The 20741-nt window shown below is 37.6% G+C and overlaps 1 protein-coding gene across 1 annotated transcript in view; it reads right to left on the bottom strand.

Moving 5' to 3' along the window:
• ZDHHC17 (zDHHC palmitoyltransferase 17) overlaps positions 1 to 20741 on the bottom strand; it is a 65501-nt gene that overhangs the window by 31448 nt on the left and 13312 nt on the right. Inside the window, exons 2-7 of the mRNA XM_072336375.1 lie at positions 16898 to 17001; positions 11087 to 11209; positions 7776 to 7853; positions 6300 to 6444; positions 3158 to 3222; positions 2240 to 2402 (exon numbers count right to left, since the gene is read on the bottom strand). Coding sequence (XP_072192476.1) covers positions 2240 to 2402; positions 3158 to 3222; positions 6300 to 6444; positions 7776 to 7853; positions 11087 to 11209; positions 16898 to 17001 — 678 coding nt within the window. The remainder of the gene's footprint in view (positions 1 to 2239; positions 2403 to 3157; positions 3223 to 6299; positions 6445 to 7775; positions 7854 to 11086; positions 11210 to 16897; positions 17002 to 20741) is intronic.

The raw sequence follows: 20741 nt of genomic DNA, 5'->3' as shown, positions 1-20741 counted from the left end.
TCCACATTGTTGCTTTATATCATTTTACTTCCAAAATGGACATTCTCTCTCTCTCTCTCCTTTTCTGCTGTTGTTGTTTTTGTGTTTTTTTTTTATCCTCCAAACTATCCAGTTTTATTCTGGAATAACAGTGCGATTGTATTTTCCTTTTCGGTCTCCTCCACTATAGCATTCAAACTATCATGCAACATAAAAGCATCAGCTTACTGAGATGACTGGTTCCAACCTGACCCAAAACTAGAAAGCCAACAACATGCAGTTTTCTAACATAGGCTGCCTCGAGCTAATAACAAAAAGGTCAAAATTAATAAATAACATTTCATCCATTTCATAATCTGAAAAAAGATGAAGGTGTATCAACTGGTTTATTTCTTTAACTGCAGCTGTCTTTGCTGGTTTTGGTCAATTTCATGACCTATCTGAAGAAAGGACACCAATACTGCTACAGAAATCTAGGAATTACTTCATTAGGAAGAAGTTTCTCATTATTTCTTTTATTTCTAAAGAAATACGAGCCACTTCAAAAACAGTCTTTCTGCTGAATTTTTTGTTAATTAATTCATTTATTTTTTTGCTGAACAGTCACATGAGAAGTACAAAAAACAGTTTCTATGTATCTAAAGAAATCAAACCAAATTTCATGTCTATTATGGGCTTGTGATGAACATACAATAAATCACCCAAAACAACACCCTTTATGGATACCGACAGGATTGTGAAACTACCCCTGCTAGAAGCATTCTGACATCTAAAGATCCTAGAAACCAAGAGGAAGGCATACGAGTAATCCTGACTCCACTGCAGATAATGAAACCAGGCACGTGTCTTCTGGCATGACTGGAAAGACATCATGATCCAGCAGGTTCAAAAGCCTATTTTTCCTACTGACTGCTGCTGTCTGTCAATAATGTAACCGCTGCAGGCTAGCTGGTATCATTTCAGTTGGCCAAACATATTAATTGTATTACAGATTGCACAAGAGTCCAGAAACGTAGATAAAGTGAGGACTTTAGGTGCACTAATCAGTTTGTCAAGGGAAGCAAGTTATGACACACTGATCTTTTTTCCCCACACAAAAGAACCCTACTTATTAATTTTTACCATTAGGTGGCACAGAGAAGAGCTTCTTAATAGTTTACAAGAAGTGTGGCTAAATTACGATTTGTCTCACAGCTGACCTCACAGACTAGGAAGCATATCTGCAGAAATACATAACTATTGCATGTAGAACCTAAGAAGCTATAAGTAAAATTAAAATGCATCCCTAACAACACTGTTACATGCTGTTCAAGAAAACGGATGGATGGCTCTGTTTGTTTTAAGCACACTTCTATCACTTGTTCCAACTGAAGTAAGGCCTGGCTATCTTAACGGGTAGGAAAAATGGTGAAAGGTCAAATTAATTAGATATTTAATGTTTTGTAAACACAGGTGTGGACCTGTATTTTTTTCAGTCTATTTATAACAATTATAACATTCAATATTAAGTGGAAAATACAAATATTTGAAGAGAAGGGGAATAGTGGAAAATTCTTTTTCTAATCTTGAATTCCGACACCACAAAAGAAACAACGAAGGTGATAAAGTACATCTGATTTGCTATACATAATGGTAATGGACAGGCACTGGACAAAAACACCACAAAGATTGAATAGGCCCACCTTCCATCAGAGAAGCTGCTCTTACAGACTCCATGCCTATCACATAAGTTCTAACAGCTTTGTGGCTGGTCTAACACATGCTAAGGATGGGCTAAGTTAGTGCTGAATCAATCTTCATTAAGAGGTTCTGGCAAAATAACCAGGCAACTTGAAGTTCTGATACAACAAAGAGCCCATTTTTATAATCTACTCTTACTGGTATTTTTCAGCCTTCAATTTTCTTGTCAGGAGGAAATGAACCTTCTCACATCTCACTATATTTAAAAAGACAGTCATCCCAAAACTTCACTACAATATGTTCAGCCAGATTTTTCCATCCAAATACATGGCACATCATGCGTACTATCTAAAGCTGCACCCTACCCCAAATATACTTAACCATTTGTAAATTGTTTACATGGGTACTTTTGAAGGTTCAGATTTAGTAGTTATGCATCACTGTTAATAAGCACTGACACCTGGATAAAAATTAATGGCATGATTTTTGCTTCATCTTCATGATCCCACCATATACACGAGAATAATTTATTCTTCAGATTTCTATCTCAAACCACTTACAATAAAAACAGACTGTTTACCTTTATATTCTGAGCATCAACATTAGCTCCAGCTTCTAACAGAAGACTAATAACTGTAGTATTTCCTGCTAGTACAGCCCAGTGCAATGCTGTGTTTTTGTGATACTTGTCTCCAAGATTAACAGAAACATTAAACGTAAGCAGTAATCGGGTTGGATCCACACTAGAAAAGAAAAGCCTTGTTAGACCTACAAAATAATTCAATACATTCCAACTTCTTGTTAATGAGTTCAAATTCTATACAGAATGTTCATCAATTACACTACACAGAAGTGACATATTTGTTGATGATTGTGAATGGCTCAAATTCTAATCCCACCAAGGAACAACTGCAATTCTGTTGAATTTAAAAGGATTTTCTTCTGGGACATAACGCAACACATTTGGTACCTAATTCTGTTATCATGTCTCTCAACAACTAACAGTATTAACATAGATTTGTAAAAGAAAACAAATTATTACACAGACAGTATACAAAACTTCTAAATATTTCAGACTTTCACTTCACATTCCTAAAGATGAAAATAAAAATACTGGTGGTCAATGGCAGGTACTTGCAAAAACTCACTTATGCTTTGCTCAACAAACAAAGGAGGTAAGTTAGTTTCCAAGCAGGAAACTAATTCAAACTAACTTTGAAGAGCTGCCTTTTTACACCAACTTGCTTCAGCAACCTCCATAGAAAGATCTACTCATTTAAAACAAAACAAAAAAAAACCAAACATAATGTGTATATCTGGATAGTATCTTCGCTCTGGAAGAGGTCATAAAATAAGAGAGAGAAAATGGCAACTGTGGTAAGTACACTGACTAATTAAAGCAAAGCACACTCCACAACTCAAAATCAGTCATTATTCCAAGCGACATACGTAGTTAACACCAAGATTAAGTAAAAACTGCAGTGAGTACATGTATTACCTATGTGTTCTGTAAGCTGCCCACATTAGCGGCGTCATTCCGTTTTGATCCATCATATCTACATCCTGAAAAAAGAAAAATGATGAGATAAACGTGTTCGTTCAAGTAGATAAAACAGCAGTACGCAGGGCATCTGAAATAAAACAATTCTTTAACTGCTATCAGAAAGGAAAGCATCTACTACCTACAGTGTTTTGTCCTGTTATAGGATCCCTGCCTGTAATGAGGCAAGGAAGTTGGTGGGTCCTATATGCATTCAGAGCCAGATTAAACTCTCAAGAACATGTGAGCAAGTTCCACAGCTTGTCAGCACAAAACTACTCTAAATTTAATTCAAGACCGGAACAACTGTGCTTAGAGGTGGTAGAGCTCTATCAGTATCTCCTACGCTACTTCCCTCAGCCCTTACTAAGAAAATTAGTTTGAAAGTGTTTTAATAAAAGCATATACTACAGAAACTCTTCAGAGAAACTCAAAATGCAGAAGATGTAGCTTTCTACTTGCCAGTTCTCTGCTTTGGTATCTGCCAAACACCCAGAAGTCTGGGACTCCCACCCACTGTGCTACTAGCCTGATACAGAAAAAAGCTTTCCAGAAAAGCCATTTTAGTTCTACTAAATAACTGCTTTTAAAAGATCCCCAGATTGCAGATATTTGTGCAGTGTAAAATTTTTACTCAACTGCTAAACTAAAAAAATAAAATTAAAGATCAGAACTAAAAAGTGACTGATAAGAGGGGATGAGAACCACTACTTTATTGCCCCATATTGAGAAACAAGCTGCACGTACTTAGACCAATATTGAAGCCTCTTTCCTCTATGTGTGCACACAGACTCCATCCTTTAGAACCTCCTAAAGCCACACAACTGTTGGCATTCACTCCCTTCAAGCTCCCTTGCCAAGACTGAAGGAAATCAGAACCACAGCCGAACCTCAAGGTCATTTATCCTTAAGAAGCATGAGTTTGATTTGCAGGTCACATTGTGTGAACTGCATGTTTTTAAACACGCACGTACTAACGAGACATAGAATCATAGAATCATATAATTACTCAGGTTGGAAAAGATCTTGAAGATCATCAAGTCCAACCGCAGCCTAACCAGTACCCCATCTCTAAAAAAACCTCTGCTAAATCATATCCCTGAGCACCACATCCAAATGGCTCTTAAACACATCCAGGGATGGCGATTCAAACACCTCCCTGGGGAGCCCATTCCAGTACCTAAATACCCTTTCTGTAAAGAAGTGCTTCCTAATATCCAACCTAAACTTCCCCTGGCGCAACTTGAGGCCATTTCCCCTCGTCCTGTCACATGTCACTAGTGAGAAGAGACCTGCCCCACTCTCACTGTAAGAACCTTTCAGGTACTGGAAGAGCACGATAAGGTCTCCCCTCAGCCTCCTCTTCCTCAGACTAAACAATCACTCTTAATTTTTAGATTACGTGCAGAAATGCAATGCTTTGTGATCAACGGACACCTGATTGCTTGTAAGGAAGTAAAAAAGACTCCTTCAGTGATAGCACCAGACAAACTGAAACTACATTTTGCATACTGGATGACAGTTAAAAGTTATGTTATTTATAATTATTTATTATATGTATATTTTAAGTATACAAATCAATATATAACTTCAATTCAGCTTTTCTGAAGTGCTTGAAATAAGAGTTAATTTAAACTTGGAAGGGCATACAAAGGATACTGAAATCATGTTTGATTACACTGGGGGGATTTACTAAGACTTACTTTTTAAAAGAAAGAGCTCTTGTAACAAGAGACCTGTTACCAAGATAATACGACTCAAATTTTAAAGTAAGATTTTTGCATCCATGTATGTACACAACTATACAACACACACAGCTTCCCTCAGAGTGAAGCATTATATGCTCAAATAAATAACTAGGCCAAATCTGTATATGAACACCAGGACAAGCGAACATTCACAGTGAGATTTCATAATAATGACAAAACATTTTAAAGGATATTTATACTTCATTAATGCTATGCTTTCAACAAGTCTGCAAATACAGAACATCTGCAAGATTTTTCTGGTGTAAGAATATGGGTTTTTCATTTTAGATAATTTGTGAACAACACATCAAACTTGTTCCTGACCAAAGAGCATTTATTATCTTGCAAAGATAAGAGCATTATTTAGCTCATGAAATAGTGATTATGTAGGTCTGGCCTTCTTGTGCTTACCTTATTCTCCAGCATACCCTAAATACTGTTTCACCAAACAATTCTAAGATAAGAAAATGATTACTGCAAAATGCAGTTTTTAAAAATTATATACACACAGATGATTTTCTGTAGCAAACCTAGTATTTGTTTTATAGTAAAGTAGCAATTTGCAGCTGAAAACAGACCAAAATCAATTAATTTCATACTCACGTTCTACCAAGACTCATTGGATCGTACCTCACCTGATATTTGAAAGAACAGGTACAATACACAACTGGAACAGTAGTAGCAAGACTGTAAAATGAGGGGAGGGTTTTGACTTCTCTATATGGCTTAAGAAGTAAATAAACGTTGTGCATAAGGCACATACCTGTGGTTGAGTAAATCCATGAAGAACAATGCAGAGCAAGTAGCAAAAATGTGAACAATGTTTTGAGCACAGAGAATGAAAGATGGGAGACAATGTGAAGAGTAGTGAGTCCATGTGCTATACATACGCATCTTGCGTATCTAGCAATTATACAAGAGGCATGAAGGTCTGCTGTTTTTTTAATCTAAATACGTATGTCAACTCTTAGTTATTAGATTCTTTAGCAATGCCTAAGTTGATGTTTCTACGAAGACTTAAAAAAAAAATAAAAAAATACTGTAATAGTCCTTGTTAATATTTAAATACTAACTTAATTGGAAATAAAGAATGGTAAAGGAATACACCCTAGAATCTGTGCATATTACACACTAAGATGTGAATTTAACCCAAAGAACCACAGTTCCAGGAAATTAAGTTAATAGAGATATGTGCATGAACTAAAATACAGCAGTCTACAGCAGAAGATATTGATACGTCTTTAGTCAGGTGAACGTTTTGCACTTTCTGACCGATGGATGCAATTTTTAATTGTTTCATTACTCCAGTGTTGAGTAGAAACTACTTTAAAATGATACTATTGAAAATTTACCTGTCCCTTTGCTATCAGGTAAGCAACAATCGAAGTATGTCCAAACTGGGCAGCCAAATGAATACAGCTACATCCTTCTCCATCTATTAGCGACGGATCTGCCCCATATTTCATCAGCTGTACAACCATGGATAAGTGACCCTGTCTAAATGCAACAGAACACAGAAAACAAACAAGTGAATACCTATATACAGGTAAGCTACGCAATTTGAAAATATTTTAAAACAACAAACATGGCATTTAACATACTGTGCCAAAAGTGATCATCATGATCTGATTCTGCTACCAAGTTTATAAACTCATTCACATGAGCAAATTCCATGCAGCCAACACACAGATCATATGCAACTGGCTTATGTGTGCTGTGAAGTAAAAGGCCAGTCAGCAACAATTATTAGCTCAGATATTTAGCCTACTGTGACTTCTTCCCATCCACATATGAAACCTGTTGTTTTAAAAGATGTCAAACTGATTTTATATATATGTATATATAATATTTTTTGTAGTATATGTTGTTTTCCTACTATTAAAAACAGTACAGAAATAAAAACTGGAGAAAAAGGAAAATGGAAGGCCTACTTTTCCTCCACACTTCTGAACCTCAGCTGTTTGGCAGAATGAATATATACACATATCCTTCCAGCAAATAAGGTGTACAACTATCAGCATACTTACCAACACGAGCTAAAAAACAATTCATGTGTCAGAAGCAGCTCTGCACAATGCTTCACAGAATAGATTATAGTTATGAACACCAGGAAGTGTAATCAAACATTTGTGCTCTTAACACATAGAAAGTAAAATGTGATCTGTACCAGCAAGAAATAACACAAGCTAAGATTTTTAAAGGGGGTCTAAAGAGAAAGTTCTCATCTTTAGTAAAGAAATTATCTGATACAAACTGATTTTCTAAGTTTTCCTCTGCAGTCCGCTGTCAAAAATACTATGTTACTTTCCTGCCTATTTGCTACCAGTTGTCTGAAGAAGCAGCCATTACTGAAGGCTGACTTCAATTCTTCCAGTCATCATCCTCAGACCACCCTCTACACCATAAGTCTGATTTAAAGTGCTGATTTTAAGTGATCTTAAAATATCTACACACATATTAGAAAACTGCAAGGACAATGCCACACAAAATCAATCCAGGCCTCATATGGACATATACTGCTCTTCAGAAGACTGATAAAACAAAGATCTTCAAAGTAAGAATCAAGCAAGGTGACTACACACTCAAACTTTATTTTCTCCTGTCACAGAAATCTTCCTCTGCATCAGGAAGAGATAAGACAAGAATCAAACCATATGCTAAAAGCTCTTGTAGCTCAAACACATCACATTCACAGCGTTCTCTGTCATCGGTGATTGAGTTCATCCCTGTGCAAGTATTCCCATAAAATACAGCAACTGTATAAATCAATCAGTAGCAGATACCAAGTTAAGAAAAACACAAAGGAAAACACAAAGACTTTTCCTCACCTTGTTGCCCAGTGAAGTGGGGTAGAATTTAAATCTCCTCCAAGCTGATCAACGATTGCACCTTTTGATATATAGTATCTATACAACAACAACAAAAAAACAGTAAATGTTAATGCTCATCTTGTCTCAAAAGAAAAGACACACAGAGGGCACGTTGTTTGACATTATGGAAAACACCATCCCTTCACATAAAATTCCTTTTCAGAGATCAATTTTTTGCCTTTTTTATATGTGTGAGGAGAACAGGTACACCTCTTCCTGTGTATCAAGCAGGCTGCTATTTTCTAGCTTGGTTCTAAAGCAAAACATAGTAATTGCTACATATAAATAAAAACCATGCCACCATACAGCTATCTTAAAAAAACCAAACAGTTTCTTCTAAATTTGTTGGGGGGCTCACTAGGATAAAAATAATTCTGAATTAATAGTAAAGGAAACGCTGCTAGAAGACTGGAACACTTAGAGAAATTGGGCAAAGATGACAAAGCTATACGTAATTCATCTTACAGCATGCATCGTCACCGCTGGAACACCCCTGCTAATGTCACTGTTCCAAGAGTTTCTGCTTAAGTTGCATTTTAAACCAAGCCTTAAGATTTTATACATTTCTCTGTTGAAATGCAACATTAAATGAAGGACAGAAACATTTGAGCACTTTAAAAATACTTTTAAATGACGGCCTAAAAATTATTTCTTCTCCCAGAACATTTTAAGGACAGACAAGCTACCTGTAAGAACGCGGTAAGTAATCCATTATTTAACTGTAACAACTCATATTCGTAGTCATTTGTAAGCTTTCTGCAAACTGCTTCCCTTGCTGTTTGTTTGTTTTATTTGGCACACAAATCCAGCAGTATTATTTTTCCTTTGTCAAAGAAAATGCACATATTACAAAAACTCATGTTTTTTTAAAGGTTTTCCAGTAAGGCTGAGGACACCGGTTCTTCATTCAGTACCACTAAGTGCCAATAGCAAAGAGTAACAACTAATAGATTTTTTGAAAAGTGCTACCTGGCTACAGATTCCTAAGTGCTTGCACATTTCAAGTACTTGTGCCTGTGGACTTCTTGCTTGCATTACACAATACCTTCAAGGTCTGTGTGAATCCTACTCTTCTACCCACACAAAAACTGTCCTTCAAAATCCTCAGCAAAGAGCTTCTCGCACCTCAATTTCCTGCATGTGTTTCAAGGCAGATGGCAAGAAGGAAAACAACAAATAATCTGAATACCATTACTCAAAGCAGCTACCTTCTTTTGCTCAAGTGCTTATCAACTCAGATTGAAGCTTTAAAGAGTCCAGAGTTTACCTACAGAAACAGCAACTGAAGAATGCATTAGCTAACAATAACCATGCTAAAAAGCAGAGTCCTTTACACAACAGGTTTAAAGCTATCAGATATAAAGTCGAACAAACTGGATATCTAACCTTGATCAGTGCAGTATAGCCCACTTCACTGCTTTCTGACACCAAAGGAACAAAACTGTAGTGTAAGGGAAACAGTTGATCACAGCCTGAACCTCTGATTAACCATGTGAGGCAAGCAATGAGACAGCTTCAGGAGCACAGGTGGAGGTAATTCAGCTGTGCTCCCAGAAGGGGTGGAGCTTGACTCCACCTCTCCCAGATCCCATTTAAGGGCTGACCACCACTAAGCTACCACCTCTTTCTGGAGTTCTTGTGGTGAGCCTTGACATCAGTGAGTACCTATCTTCAAGGCCTCAGAGTTGGTGAGTTCTTTTTCCTTAGTTACCCTCTGGCTATTTATTTCTGACTATATTTGTACTATTCCAACTATACATTATACTTGTATTATTTCAACTGTACACTGTAGTATCTCCCTGCTGAAGCTTTTGGACACTTCAAAGAGAACACGCAGGAGTTTTTTGAAAGACCTGGTCCCTTGTAAAGAGAATAGACAAAGCTTATATAAGGTAATGGGGCTTCATTTCATTGTTGTGAAGCAAGATTCAGGCATGAAAATATAAATTTCAGAAAGAGACCAAGAAACAGCTTTAGTCCATTTGGGGAAGAATCTTCCAAGGCAACCCTGTCTAGAGAAGAAAACAACACAGAAATTCACTGGCAAAGCCTGGATCTATCTTACTGATGTGACAGCCACTCATAGGGAGGTGAACATTAAACAGATTGTCTTCATTCAAACAGTAGTCCCTGCAGAAATGCAGAATATGTTCAGATTTTACTGAGCAGCAGCACTGTTGGCTAGTACAGTTTATTTAGAATGACAAACTCCCAGTTTGACAACTGGGAAAAGACAAGGCGCCTACCTCCTGCCAGATGGTGCACTGAAATAACTTATGTTTATTTAAGGGTGTTCCAGACTAAGTTGAGTTTTATCATTCTACTGCAGTATACGTAGATGGTGAGTTTTTTTGTGAAACTAATCCAAGAACTCAATCTTGCCTAGATAAATCTCTATCAATTCTGTGCTTGGTGAGAATGTTACTGAAAGGAGAAACTAAACAACTCTACTCTCTGAGTCATGCAGAAATCCATGTCAGGTGTGGTGCACAAGTCTTATTTAAGCAAACTAATTATATTCAAAGCAGGCAGATCTTATAATGGTTGGCTTAAGAAGGAATTACTTCCAGTGATTTCCACATTAGAATCACTAAGTTTTGGCCAAACATTTGAAAACTGCCCATGCTTGGATTCAGTTGTTTTGGAACTGAAGTGCATGCAGTTGCTGTTAGTAGAAAGAGGAAAAGCAGAAGACAGATCCTTGTCTGGAGAATATCAAAAGTAGCATCTGGTGAAATGCAGTCAATATGTAACTGCAGAGGTACAAGGCTATTTTTGCCTTTTCATAAAATTGAGTCAAAAACAAAAAAACAAACAAAAAAAAATCAGTGCAGTGATTTATACAGAAGTACATTATAGATGAACACTTATGGAACACTTTTCATTGATTCTGTAGAAATGAAAAAGCGTTCTGTAGTTTTCATTATGAAGCATCCATGGACTTCACTCCTATCTAGGCTGAATCCCAAGTCATGCAACAGAAGAATGTCAAAAAACAAAGGGAGTCTAATTCTACGTTTGCACTCTCCACATACAAACTGCTAAACTTCTTCATTTGGATGACCTAAAATAGCCAACAGCTGATAAGACAGGCACTGAGATCTGCTATTGCAAGAGCAGATCACTTACACCTAAACTTTGCCTATGTGATTCCAAGCTTACTATACAACATATTTAATGGAAGTAGCCACTGCACCCAGTGGTCTTAAATAAATAAACAGACATTTTAAAGAATGTAATTTATATAAGTCTTTATATGTAGCACATACTTCACCAGATCTATCCTGTTGTTGATTGCAGCCCAGTGGAGAAGTGTCACATTTTCTTTGTCTGGCTGTCGTACATCATAACCTGCTTCCACCAACTCTCTACATCGTTCATATATTCCATACCTTGAAGAAGAAAATATTATTGACAAAGCTGTTATCTTGGGGGGAAAAAAATTAATTAGACAAAGACCATAAAGACTATGATACATTATCTTCAACCAAACAGAAATGAAGCAGCAAACATTCAGTTTCTAAGTAAACACACATCTGTTACAACAATAACTTCCCACTTGTAGAACTTCCATGAACCAACTTGAGACTTTACAGAAGACCTGTATCTACAGGTACTACAGAGTAGAACAAGATGAAATACACAACAGTAAGATACCTAGGATAAAATAAACTCCTCCCAGAGATTCTGCAATATTTGCTTCTTGCATGCCTGTTTTTCTTCCTTTCCACCTCTTGAAGGCCTCAATAATTGGACTGATTAAATTATCTTCCCAAAAAATCAGTGTAGCAGATAACAAGATCATCAGATCAGCTACAGACATAAGCATGTTTCAGACATTTCCCACTTTTCCTTATTAGACCTAGATGCTTTAGATGCTCTTTCTCTTAATCTTAGATTAAGAGAAGATTAATCTAATTTTAATTTAATCTAATTAATTTATATTAATATACTTAATTATAAATTAATCTAATTTAATCTAAAATTAAATGTTTTTCCCGTTCTTAGTGACCATAAAAGCAATGTAGAAAGGCTTGTAAAGACTACACTTCAATGTCTGCGCAACCCACAGGGATATCCCAAGTCTGAAGGATACTGATACAGGCAAGATCCGGAATCGAGTCCAAACCTTCCTCTCCATGCAATATCTGACTTCTGCTAGAGCAGTTTAACACCCTTTCAAAGCTGGAATTTAAGTACATTTCCCTTATGCTGCTTCTACATTTTCCTTTTTAGAGATAACACAGACAGCTGAAGGCCTCTTTATTCCACCTGGGTCAGACAGTTTAACTGAGGTTGTACACTGAAGGACAATGTGGTTTATGAAGACTCAAAAACATGCAGCCAATTTGACAAAACACACACTCAGACACGTGTAACTGCCAAGAAATCAGAAAGGTTCTAAGTCTGACCAATCTCTGAAGTTCAAGTCTAAAATGTGACAAGTGATTGCTCAAATGGGTTAGCAAGATACAATTCCTGGATGTTCCTGAAGTCAAAACTTATCTGAAACAGGTTTAGGGTAACTACAGGCAAATCAGCCAAAAATGAGGAGTAGTGAAAAAACACAGCAAGAGAGGTGATGACAGGGTTTCTGAAAGCAAGATAGCAAATTCTGATCTTACCAGACAGTACACAGAATTGAATAGGGCAGTTGGAAGGGACCACTTCTAGTCACAGTCAGTGGGAACCTCTCCATCCTGCAAAGACTTGCACTAAATTGTTGAGAGGGTTCCAGCTATAACAAATGTTAACTCCTTCAATGCTATGGGCTGAATCCCATCAGGTCCAATGAACATTCAACCGGTGGTCCCTTGCAATTGAAAAGTTATTTCTCTCCCTGTCATGGTCCTCCAGCACAGAGGACCAGGCAGTCCAAGATCTATCATCATCATTAAACACTGAAGTAAAAAAAGGCATTAAATGCCTCTTCCTTTTACTCATTCTTACTACCATCAAGTGTCAGTCCAATGTTTTCCTCAGACCTTGCCTTTTTTCAACGTCTGACATTACACTGACCTGTATCAAGTTCAACTCTGGCTTTTCTTTTTCTCCAAGGAGATGTAAACTGCAGCACTGCACTGTCCCTGTGAAGCAAGACCTTGCTTCCACAGATATGTCTTCTTTTGCTTCCCTAGTTCCAGGAGGAGGTCCCCATTCAGTCAAGCCAGTCTTCTACCCTGCTTGCTTCATTTGTGGCAAAGTGGGATTGCAAACTGCTGGCCTTTAAAAGATGGTTCTTAAAAAGCAATTCACTGACAGATCTGCAAGCCCACTGGGCATGATTCCCAAAGCACACTGACAACTGACTCCCCAACTAGTTGACAGTTTGCCCTCTTAAAATCCAGGGTGGCAACTCTGCTGACCTTTTTTTCCTCATTACATCAAAATCTTTGAACTCAACTATTTCATGATCACTGTGGCCAAGACAGCCAACTACCATCGTATCTCCCACATGGCCTTCTCTATTCTCAAACAGCAGTAGGAATGCATCTTTCCTAGTTAGCACACTAAGTACTTGTAACAGGCAACAGTCTTCAGTGTGCTTTAGAAGTTTCCCAGACTTCTTGCTTCACACTGACATTTTACAATGTTCAGAGGTTACAACTGATCATAAAAGATTTAATGTGAGGTATAATTTAGTAACTCTTTAATTTATTGTCACAAGAAGCCGTAAGGTTCTAAACAGACAAAAATCACCAGGCAGAAAAGATCAGGAGTTTGCAGCAACTCATTTCTTTTCCTGGAAAAAGCATGCTCTCTGCAAGAAAATAGTGAATTTGATGAAGTCCTGGTTTCTTGAGCTTCTTGAGTCCTAGAAACACAGCACCCTTCTCTTACATAATATCTACAGTCTTCTTTCATCAGTTTGCTGCAGTTGACTTGGTACTGTTTTCTCCAAAAGTTCATGACACAGTTAGATTACAAAATGTACATTATACTCACCATACTCATAATGTAGATATAAACAAGTATCATAGAATAAACTGAGTTGGAAAGGAACTTGAGGATCATAACGTTCCAACCCCCCCCCTCCCGCAGGTGGAGTTGCCAGCCACTACATCAATAACTAGATCAGGTTGCCTGGTGCCCCACCCAAGCAGGCCTTAAACACTCCCACTCTTGAATTGTTCTGGCAATTCAAGAAACAAAAAGGTCTCACAAGAGGTTTGTACATTAATATAACAAATTCCACACTTGGCTGAATACCAGAGGGTGATATTTACAAATACCAATGGAGTATAATTATAAGGTATACTATTAAACTTGTCTTGTTCTTGAGAAAAAATGGACTAGTTCTTCCAAGGCAAAAATACCACTGCTTAAGCTCATTTCATTATCGCAGTTTAATGTCAGCAGAAACTAATGTAGTACTTTATTTTTTCCACCATAACATATCTAAATTTAATTAAAAACCCATTTGAAAAATAGTATTGGAGAATCCCTTCCCATTTTAAATACAGAATCCACTCTTCTCAACAAGCACAGCGAGTCTTAGAAACAGACACTGCCAGCTTTGCCCTCAGATCAACACGAAACCCTCAGTACTAGGAAGGAACTTCTTTCTTTTCAGTGACAGTACAAGGCTATTTTAACTAGAAATGCAATTAGTATCAAAATGATCATTTTTTCCTCAATATTTTAAGTCTCATTCTGTGAATGGTGGTGGCTATTCACATATTCTTATCTTGTTTGCATGTTAAGCAGAAAGGCAGCTTTGTTTTCAACAGCAAAGCTGCTCTTTAGCAAACTCTAATGCTGCCTAATGAACCAGAAACAATATGTTGGGAGATGAGACATTCAGTTGTAGCATGCATTCCAAAGTCTCAGAGCGGTTAGGTAGTTGTGGATATATTGATAATGTGGTTTACAGAAAAGGAAACTCACAGCCTTCCATTTGAACTTTGATTATCTTGCTGAAAATGGTATGTGTATATAAAATCCATGGGCTAAAACAATAAGCAGGTAAAGAGCACGTGTGCCTCTGTCAAAGTTCGCTTGTCCTTTCTTCTGAATGGCTGAAAATAACAGTAGTACCTGTAACGTTGGCCAGCCCTCACCAATTTCCACTGTTCTCCAGGTTCTTTTTTTCTTTCTTATGAGGTATACTATGAATGTTCTCAAACATACCCAACTTCTTTTTTTCCTGAGCAAACTTAGCACAGATTCTGCAAGCATTACAATACACTATTTCACAATACACACAAATCTCATTTTGAATGATCTCAGTGCTAAAACTAATAGAAAGTTAATCTTGCAATAGAAAGATCGTACTTGGGGCACAAGGAATCAATCTTGCAGAACTGAAGTCAGTAGCTCCTAATATCATTAATGTTTAACACTAATGTTCAGAATACTACGTTAAACACTTCCAGCATAGGTGGATTAAATTGTCTCAGAGGTGGTTCTAGTCATTGCCCACCATATACTTCTCCATCTGGGAACAATAACTACCTTTCCATAGTTTCACAGCTTGAACAATTTTAGAGTCAGCAATCAACTTTAAGTCACTACATTAACATGGTACCTCTCCTAAGTCATATTCAGAGTTAACTCCAGCCTTGAATGGTGCAGGTGCTTAATGTAAGAGATGGAAACAGACAAGATACTAGTATTATAAACTCTAACTAGATGTCTTTGGAAATGTTATGGCAATGTCAAAGCGAAAAATGCCCCTTCTTATTGACTTGACCAACTACTGTCATTTTTGATCTGCTGGTGATGCTGTGCTTGATGCATCCCAGGTCATGGCTAGCCTTCATGGCTGCCTGGGCACACTGCTGACTCATGTTTAACCTGGGGAGTGTGGCTCACCAGTGCTTCATCCCCCAGTCCACATGTATGACATCTCACCAATCTCATCACACCGATACTGTGAAGGAGCATAACAATTATCAGGCCAGCCAGTTATATGCTAGAAGAGACCAGAAAACAACTAAAATTCACCAGCTGTAAGCATAGATCAACCTAAATTCGATGGATTTAGGTTTTCAAGCATACGACAAGCACAGAAAAATGGCAGAAAGTAATTTGCAAAATCATCACTTCTTCTGTCATAGTCCCACGCATTCAAGAAGCGCCTAGTTTCATGTCATACCAATGGTTTCATTTTGAGGAATCCCCTGCTAAGAGGATTATAGGTTGCAGTATTACTGTTTAAATCTTTAGAGTTACAATCATAGGTTCAGTCAACGTCTATGTCAGGAAGTTAAGAATTCCCATCCATTCACAAAGTGAAGGAAGGCACATATCTCCTAAACCTAAATGTGGCTTGAGTCAGGAAATGAGCTGCAAAGGTACTTTCAATTAAAGATAATCCTTAGGAAATATGTGTAAAAATCTGTATATAAATATGAGTCATATAACTTATTAATATATGTAATCATGTAGGCATTCGAAATAATGTAAGACTTTTTTTTTGCAAAATTATCATGTTTTCAGCTTTCTGAAGAAGAAAGATGAGAGTGACGTTGGTAGTTTCTGAACCGAAAATAATGGAAAGTTGGAAGGTAGCTCAATAATAATTCTTCAGAAAGTCTTGCAAATTAGAATGTATTACAGGACTTTACAGAACACAAATCTGCATAATTAATCTGCATTAAGAAAGCAATTGTTAATTAGATTTTCTCTCCGTTTATTCCTACAATCCTTTCTTAACGATAACTCTTGTTATTGCAGTGTTGAAGCTGCAGAATTAGAAACAGAATTCATCTGTACATAACATATTCTAACCTACAAATGATGCCAAGAAATCAAGGAAACCCTCATGTCTGCTTATCAACATGTTGCCCGCCTACCTTTTAATCATCGGTTAGAGAAAAACTCCAGCACAAACAGGAAAAAATTGCTTTATTTTCCAACAATCCTCCCAGCAACCACCTGTATTTACAGTTAACCACAATGCTTCACACAGTGCTCCACACACAATGCTCATAGATCTCTCTTAAACAATACAATTAATTTATAAGATCTTGCATTAGTGTATACACAAATACAGTCAGCCTTGAACTTTCTTCATGTCAAAAAATACTATTCAAATAATACAGAAAGACAAATTAAAAGCTCAAAAATAAACCTACTGTGTGGCTTTGACAATGTCCCAAGTGCTATAATCATCAATGTGGCTTTTTCGCCCGAGAGATTCGCTATATCCATGGTTGTAATGGCTTTGAGGCTTTATTTCCTAAAAAAAAAAAGAAAAGAAATTTGTTGTTAGGATACCAAAATCAGCACTGCTAAAAGATCATTTTAAAAATGAAATGAGTAGTACCCTGTATATGCTATAAATCAACCCAAATCTGAGGGTGGTAGCTGACTGCTCAAATGTCTTCATTTTGTAATGATGCCTTATGGAAGATGCCATTTGTAGGCAGCAGAGTTCTGGCAAATCCTTGGGTAATTTTAAGAATTGAGAATGGTTAAAAACAGTGTGTAGAATCTACTGATACTTTACTGATTATACAGCTCAAATCCCAGCTTGAGAGGTCATCTACCTATGTTAAATCAACAGGCCCCTTTTTGATGCAAAACTGAAGGAATGGAATTTAATACTTTGTCAGGGCTCCTCAGCATAGAAATAGACTGCATCAGCATGAAGTTCTTTGTCAGATAACCTCCCTGTTTGCTTAATTATTTTGATGAATGGAAACACTTCAACCCTTAACATTTCCCTTGGTGGAATTTACATTAAAATACTACACTGACACACCACTCAGGTAGCAACATATCATTTTTCTTTAGAAGCTGAGTGCATGTAGAAATTCAGATAAAAAAGCTCAGCAAGTTGAAATAGAATGGATTTTATATAGTTCACATTTTTTCCCCTTATCTTACAAGTAACACACACAAATTGATAGTCCTGGGTAACAACTGCTCGATTCAGCATAACTGCATAATATAGGAGAACCAGAACAGTAAGGTATACAAATAAAGTAGTAAGCTCTCTGGAAGTTCACAAAAATGTATTTGAACTGATTTTAATAAAATGTTATTTCCTTCTTTACACCCGTGCTCTTATTCAGTGTCTCTCAGCAAGTATTTACATGAGCAGAAATTGTTTATTTAATGTGTTTACGTGGAAACACTTTGAAATGCCTTTTGGAAGGTTAGTTACTAAAGTTGGTGATTGACTTTATCATACGAGACAAAGCTATCCTGAGCGAAGACACACCTAACCTTAACAGAAATATTCGCAGTCTCAAATCTCCACAAACTACTTGAAAACAAACATTCCCCAGCTAACTCAAGTGACTGAAGATGTATTAGCCTTGGGGACATGCTGTTATCGAGATGAACGGGTCTCCCACTTCATACACTCTCTCATCCCTGCACTTACTTCCAGAAAATGAAGTGTTAGCATCTTCTTACCACACCCAACAGACTGCATCAGGAGCATCACTTTAAGAACAAATGACCTCTAGACACAATTACCAAAACAGATTTATTCCTATTCATAGGATTTTGTTAAAAGGAATCGTTTTCTTCAGCTTCCCTTTGTACTCAGAAGACCAGAGTACATCTATACATGACCGCAATGTTTACTGTGGTGCTCGATCTTCTCATTGTTTTCTTAAGCCTGAAAACTAACTAGATTAACCACTTAAGCATTGCCAGCCCCAGCAGGAAGGCTGCTCTGTTGCCATCTCTCTAGGATCAAACCAAAAACTGTAACAGGGCATCTGCTGCCATCCAAATTGCAGGTCACAACCTACTCTCTTACTACCCAAAAACACTGCTTCATTTTGCATTCTGAAGCGGCAACAGCTCAGCCAAACTCACTCCACCCAGCTACTAGATAAGTCAGCGTGCTCTCTGGAGTAAAGCTGCAAAAGGCACCAAACAGATGATATTACAATGAAAACAAAGGAAAACATAATACCATACTAAATTCATTAGTTCGTGTCATGCAATTTTCTCTTTTCCCTCATATTAGAAAAAACAGGATTCGTGCCATCCCTGTTCTCCTATTACACTATAAAATCACCACCAGTATTTTTCAACCATAACAAACAGACCTTGAAAATCCAAGGGAAAAATTTAACAGGCAGAGGCCAGAACAAAGGAAATCTGCTGTCCTGGAATACCCTGATGAGGAGATATATTTATAGAATCACAGAATTACAGGGGCTGGAAGGGACCTCCAGAGAGCATGGAGTCCAGCCCTCCTGCAAAGCAGGCCCCCCTACAGCAGGTGGACATTTCTTAGCCTTCCACAGATACTGAAAAGCGGGAGGAAAAAAATCTGCCATCTTGTTACCCAGCAGGTATTAAAAGCAAACTGAGAAACCTGAATTCAGGCATTTGTGAATGTACTACTATGAAATACTATTTCTCTTCAGCTGCGTTTTCCTGAGCACTTTCAGTACACAAATCAGGCTTCCGATCCCCTGAGCCCACACCAAGCAAGTCAAGAGAGAGGCTCACTTAAAAGCGATGCTTATTATGTTGTCCCCAAGTGACCATGAAACCACAGCCTTGTGATACTAATGTGTTCACAAAAAGGTTTACAAGCATAGAGCAAAAGCCTGAATATTAATTATTAACAATGTCATTTCAAAAATAAAGTGAGAAATTATATCTATTAGCCCCTACTCTCACCTACTACATTTACTAGGCACTTAAATTTTATCTTCTGATATCCCCTTTTGTACTGTTCTCAACAGGTGAACCCCAAACTGATGAACACTGCCTAAGTCTACTCAACACAGCTTCCCTTGGGCTTCCACCTTTTCCATTGGCACACACTACCAGCCTCAGTCATTTCAGTGGACAGTTTGGTTTCTGTATGCCTCTGCTTACTCATTAGAATCACAGAACAGCCTGCACTGAAAAGGACCACAATGATCACATAGTTTCAACCCCCCTGCTATGTGCAGGGTCACCAACCACCAGATCAGGCTGCCAGAGTCACATCCAGCCTGGCCTTGAATGCCTCCAGGGATGGGGCACCCACAGCCTCCTTGGGCAACCTGCTCCAGTGCATCATCAGATCAAACACTGACTTCTCAGGAAACTATAAGCAGTTGTATTTAACCACCTCAGGATTCCCTGGCTTGTTATATTCCAACCTCTGGCCAACAGAATTCAGCTATGCAATAGATAAATGGATCAGAGAGGGAAAAAAAAAGCCAGTTTCAAATAAAGATGTGCTCTGTCCTGCTCATCCCTGGTAGGACTGATTACAGTGGTGGTACGCCAGAGATGAGTTTCCAAACACTGGTCATTCCGCACCAGCAGCTACAATAGAAGAAATCATAAGTCCTGATATTCAGACAGCATCTATTTTTGGAGGTCAAAAGAAGATTAAAACACGCAATAATACAGATTATTTCCTTTGACTTGTTGGAAGAGAAAGCTCTGATTAGAAATCCTACTCTGATATAGTTACCCACCATTGTTAAAGGAACAGGAAAAAGCATTAAGAAAGTGAAAAATGATGACCTGTTTACATTATGCGTGTCATACAACCTTTTGTCTTGTCACTTTCACTGTCGTTTCCTTCCATAAACAAAAACAGTTAAAATTCTTGCAATCACTACGGCTGTTTATTTGTTTTGCAATGGGGTTTTTAATTACTTATTTCTAAACATATGACAGACTGATAAGTAACAATGTAAGGGTTATTTCAGGAAATATTAATTGTATGATGATGATCCACTTAAAAACCACTATCAGCTAACGAACAGATGAAAATATGACTGAAATTTCATATTTATTTTGATATCTACTGTCAATAGGTTTCCCATCTCCCTGCCTGAATGCCAGGAAAGCTAAATGAAAGGTATTAGTGATGAGGCCTGACTTGACTGCCTCCAGATAAACAGGCTTCAAATGCTACACCTCTACTGCACCCTTTTTTAAGGAGCCAATTCCAGGGGTGACTGTAGCCCAAGGAGCAGCACAGCACTTCTAGAAGAGAAAGGT

Source organism: Excalfactoria chinensis, chromosome 1 (genome assembly GCF_039878825.1).
Source record: "Excalfactoria chinensis isolate bCotChi1 chromosome 1, bCotChi1.hap2, whole genome shotgun sequence".
NCBI classification, from domain to species: domain Eukaryota; kingdom Metazoa; phylum Chordata; class Aves; order Galliformes; family Phasianidae; genus Excalfactoria; species Excalfactoria chinensis.
This window is presented reverse-complemented; position numbering and strand designations above follow the sequence as displayed.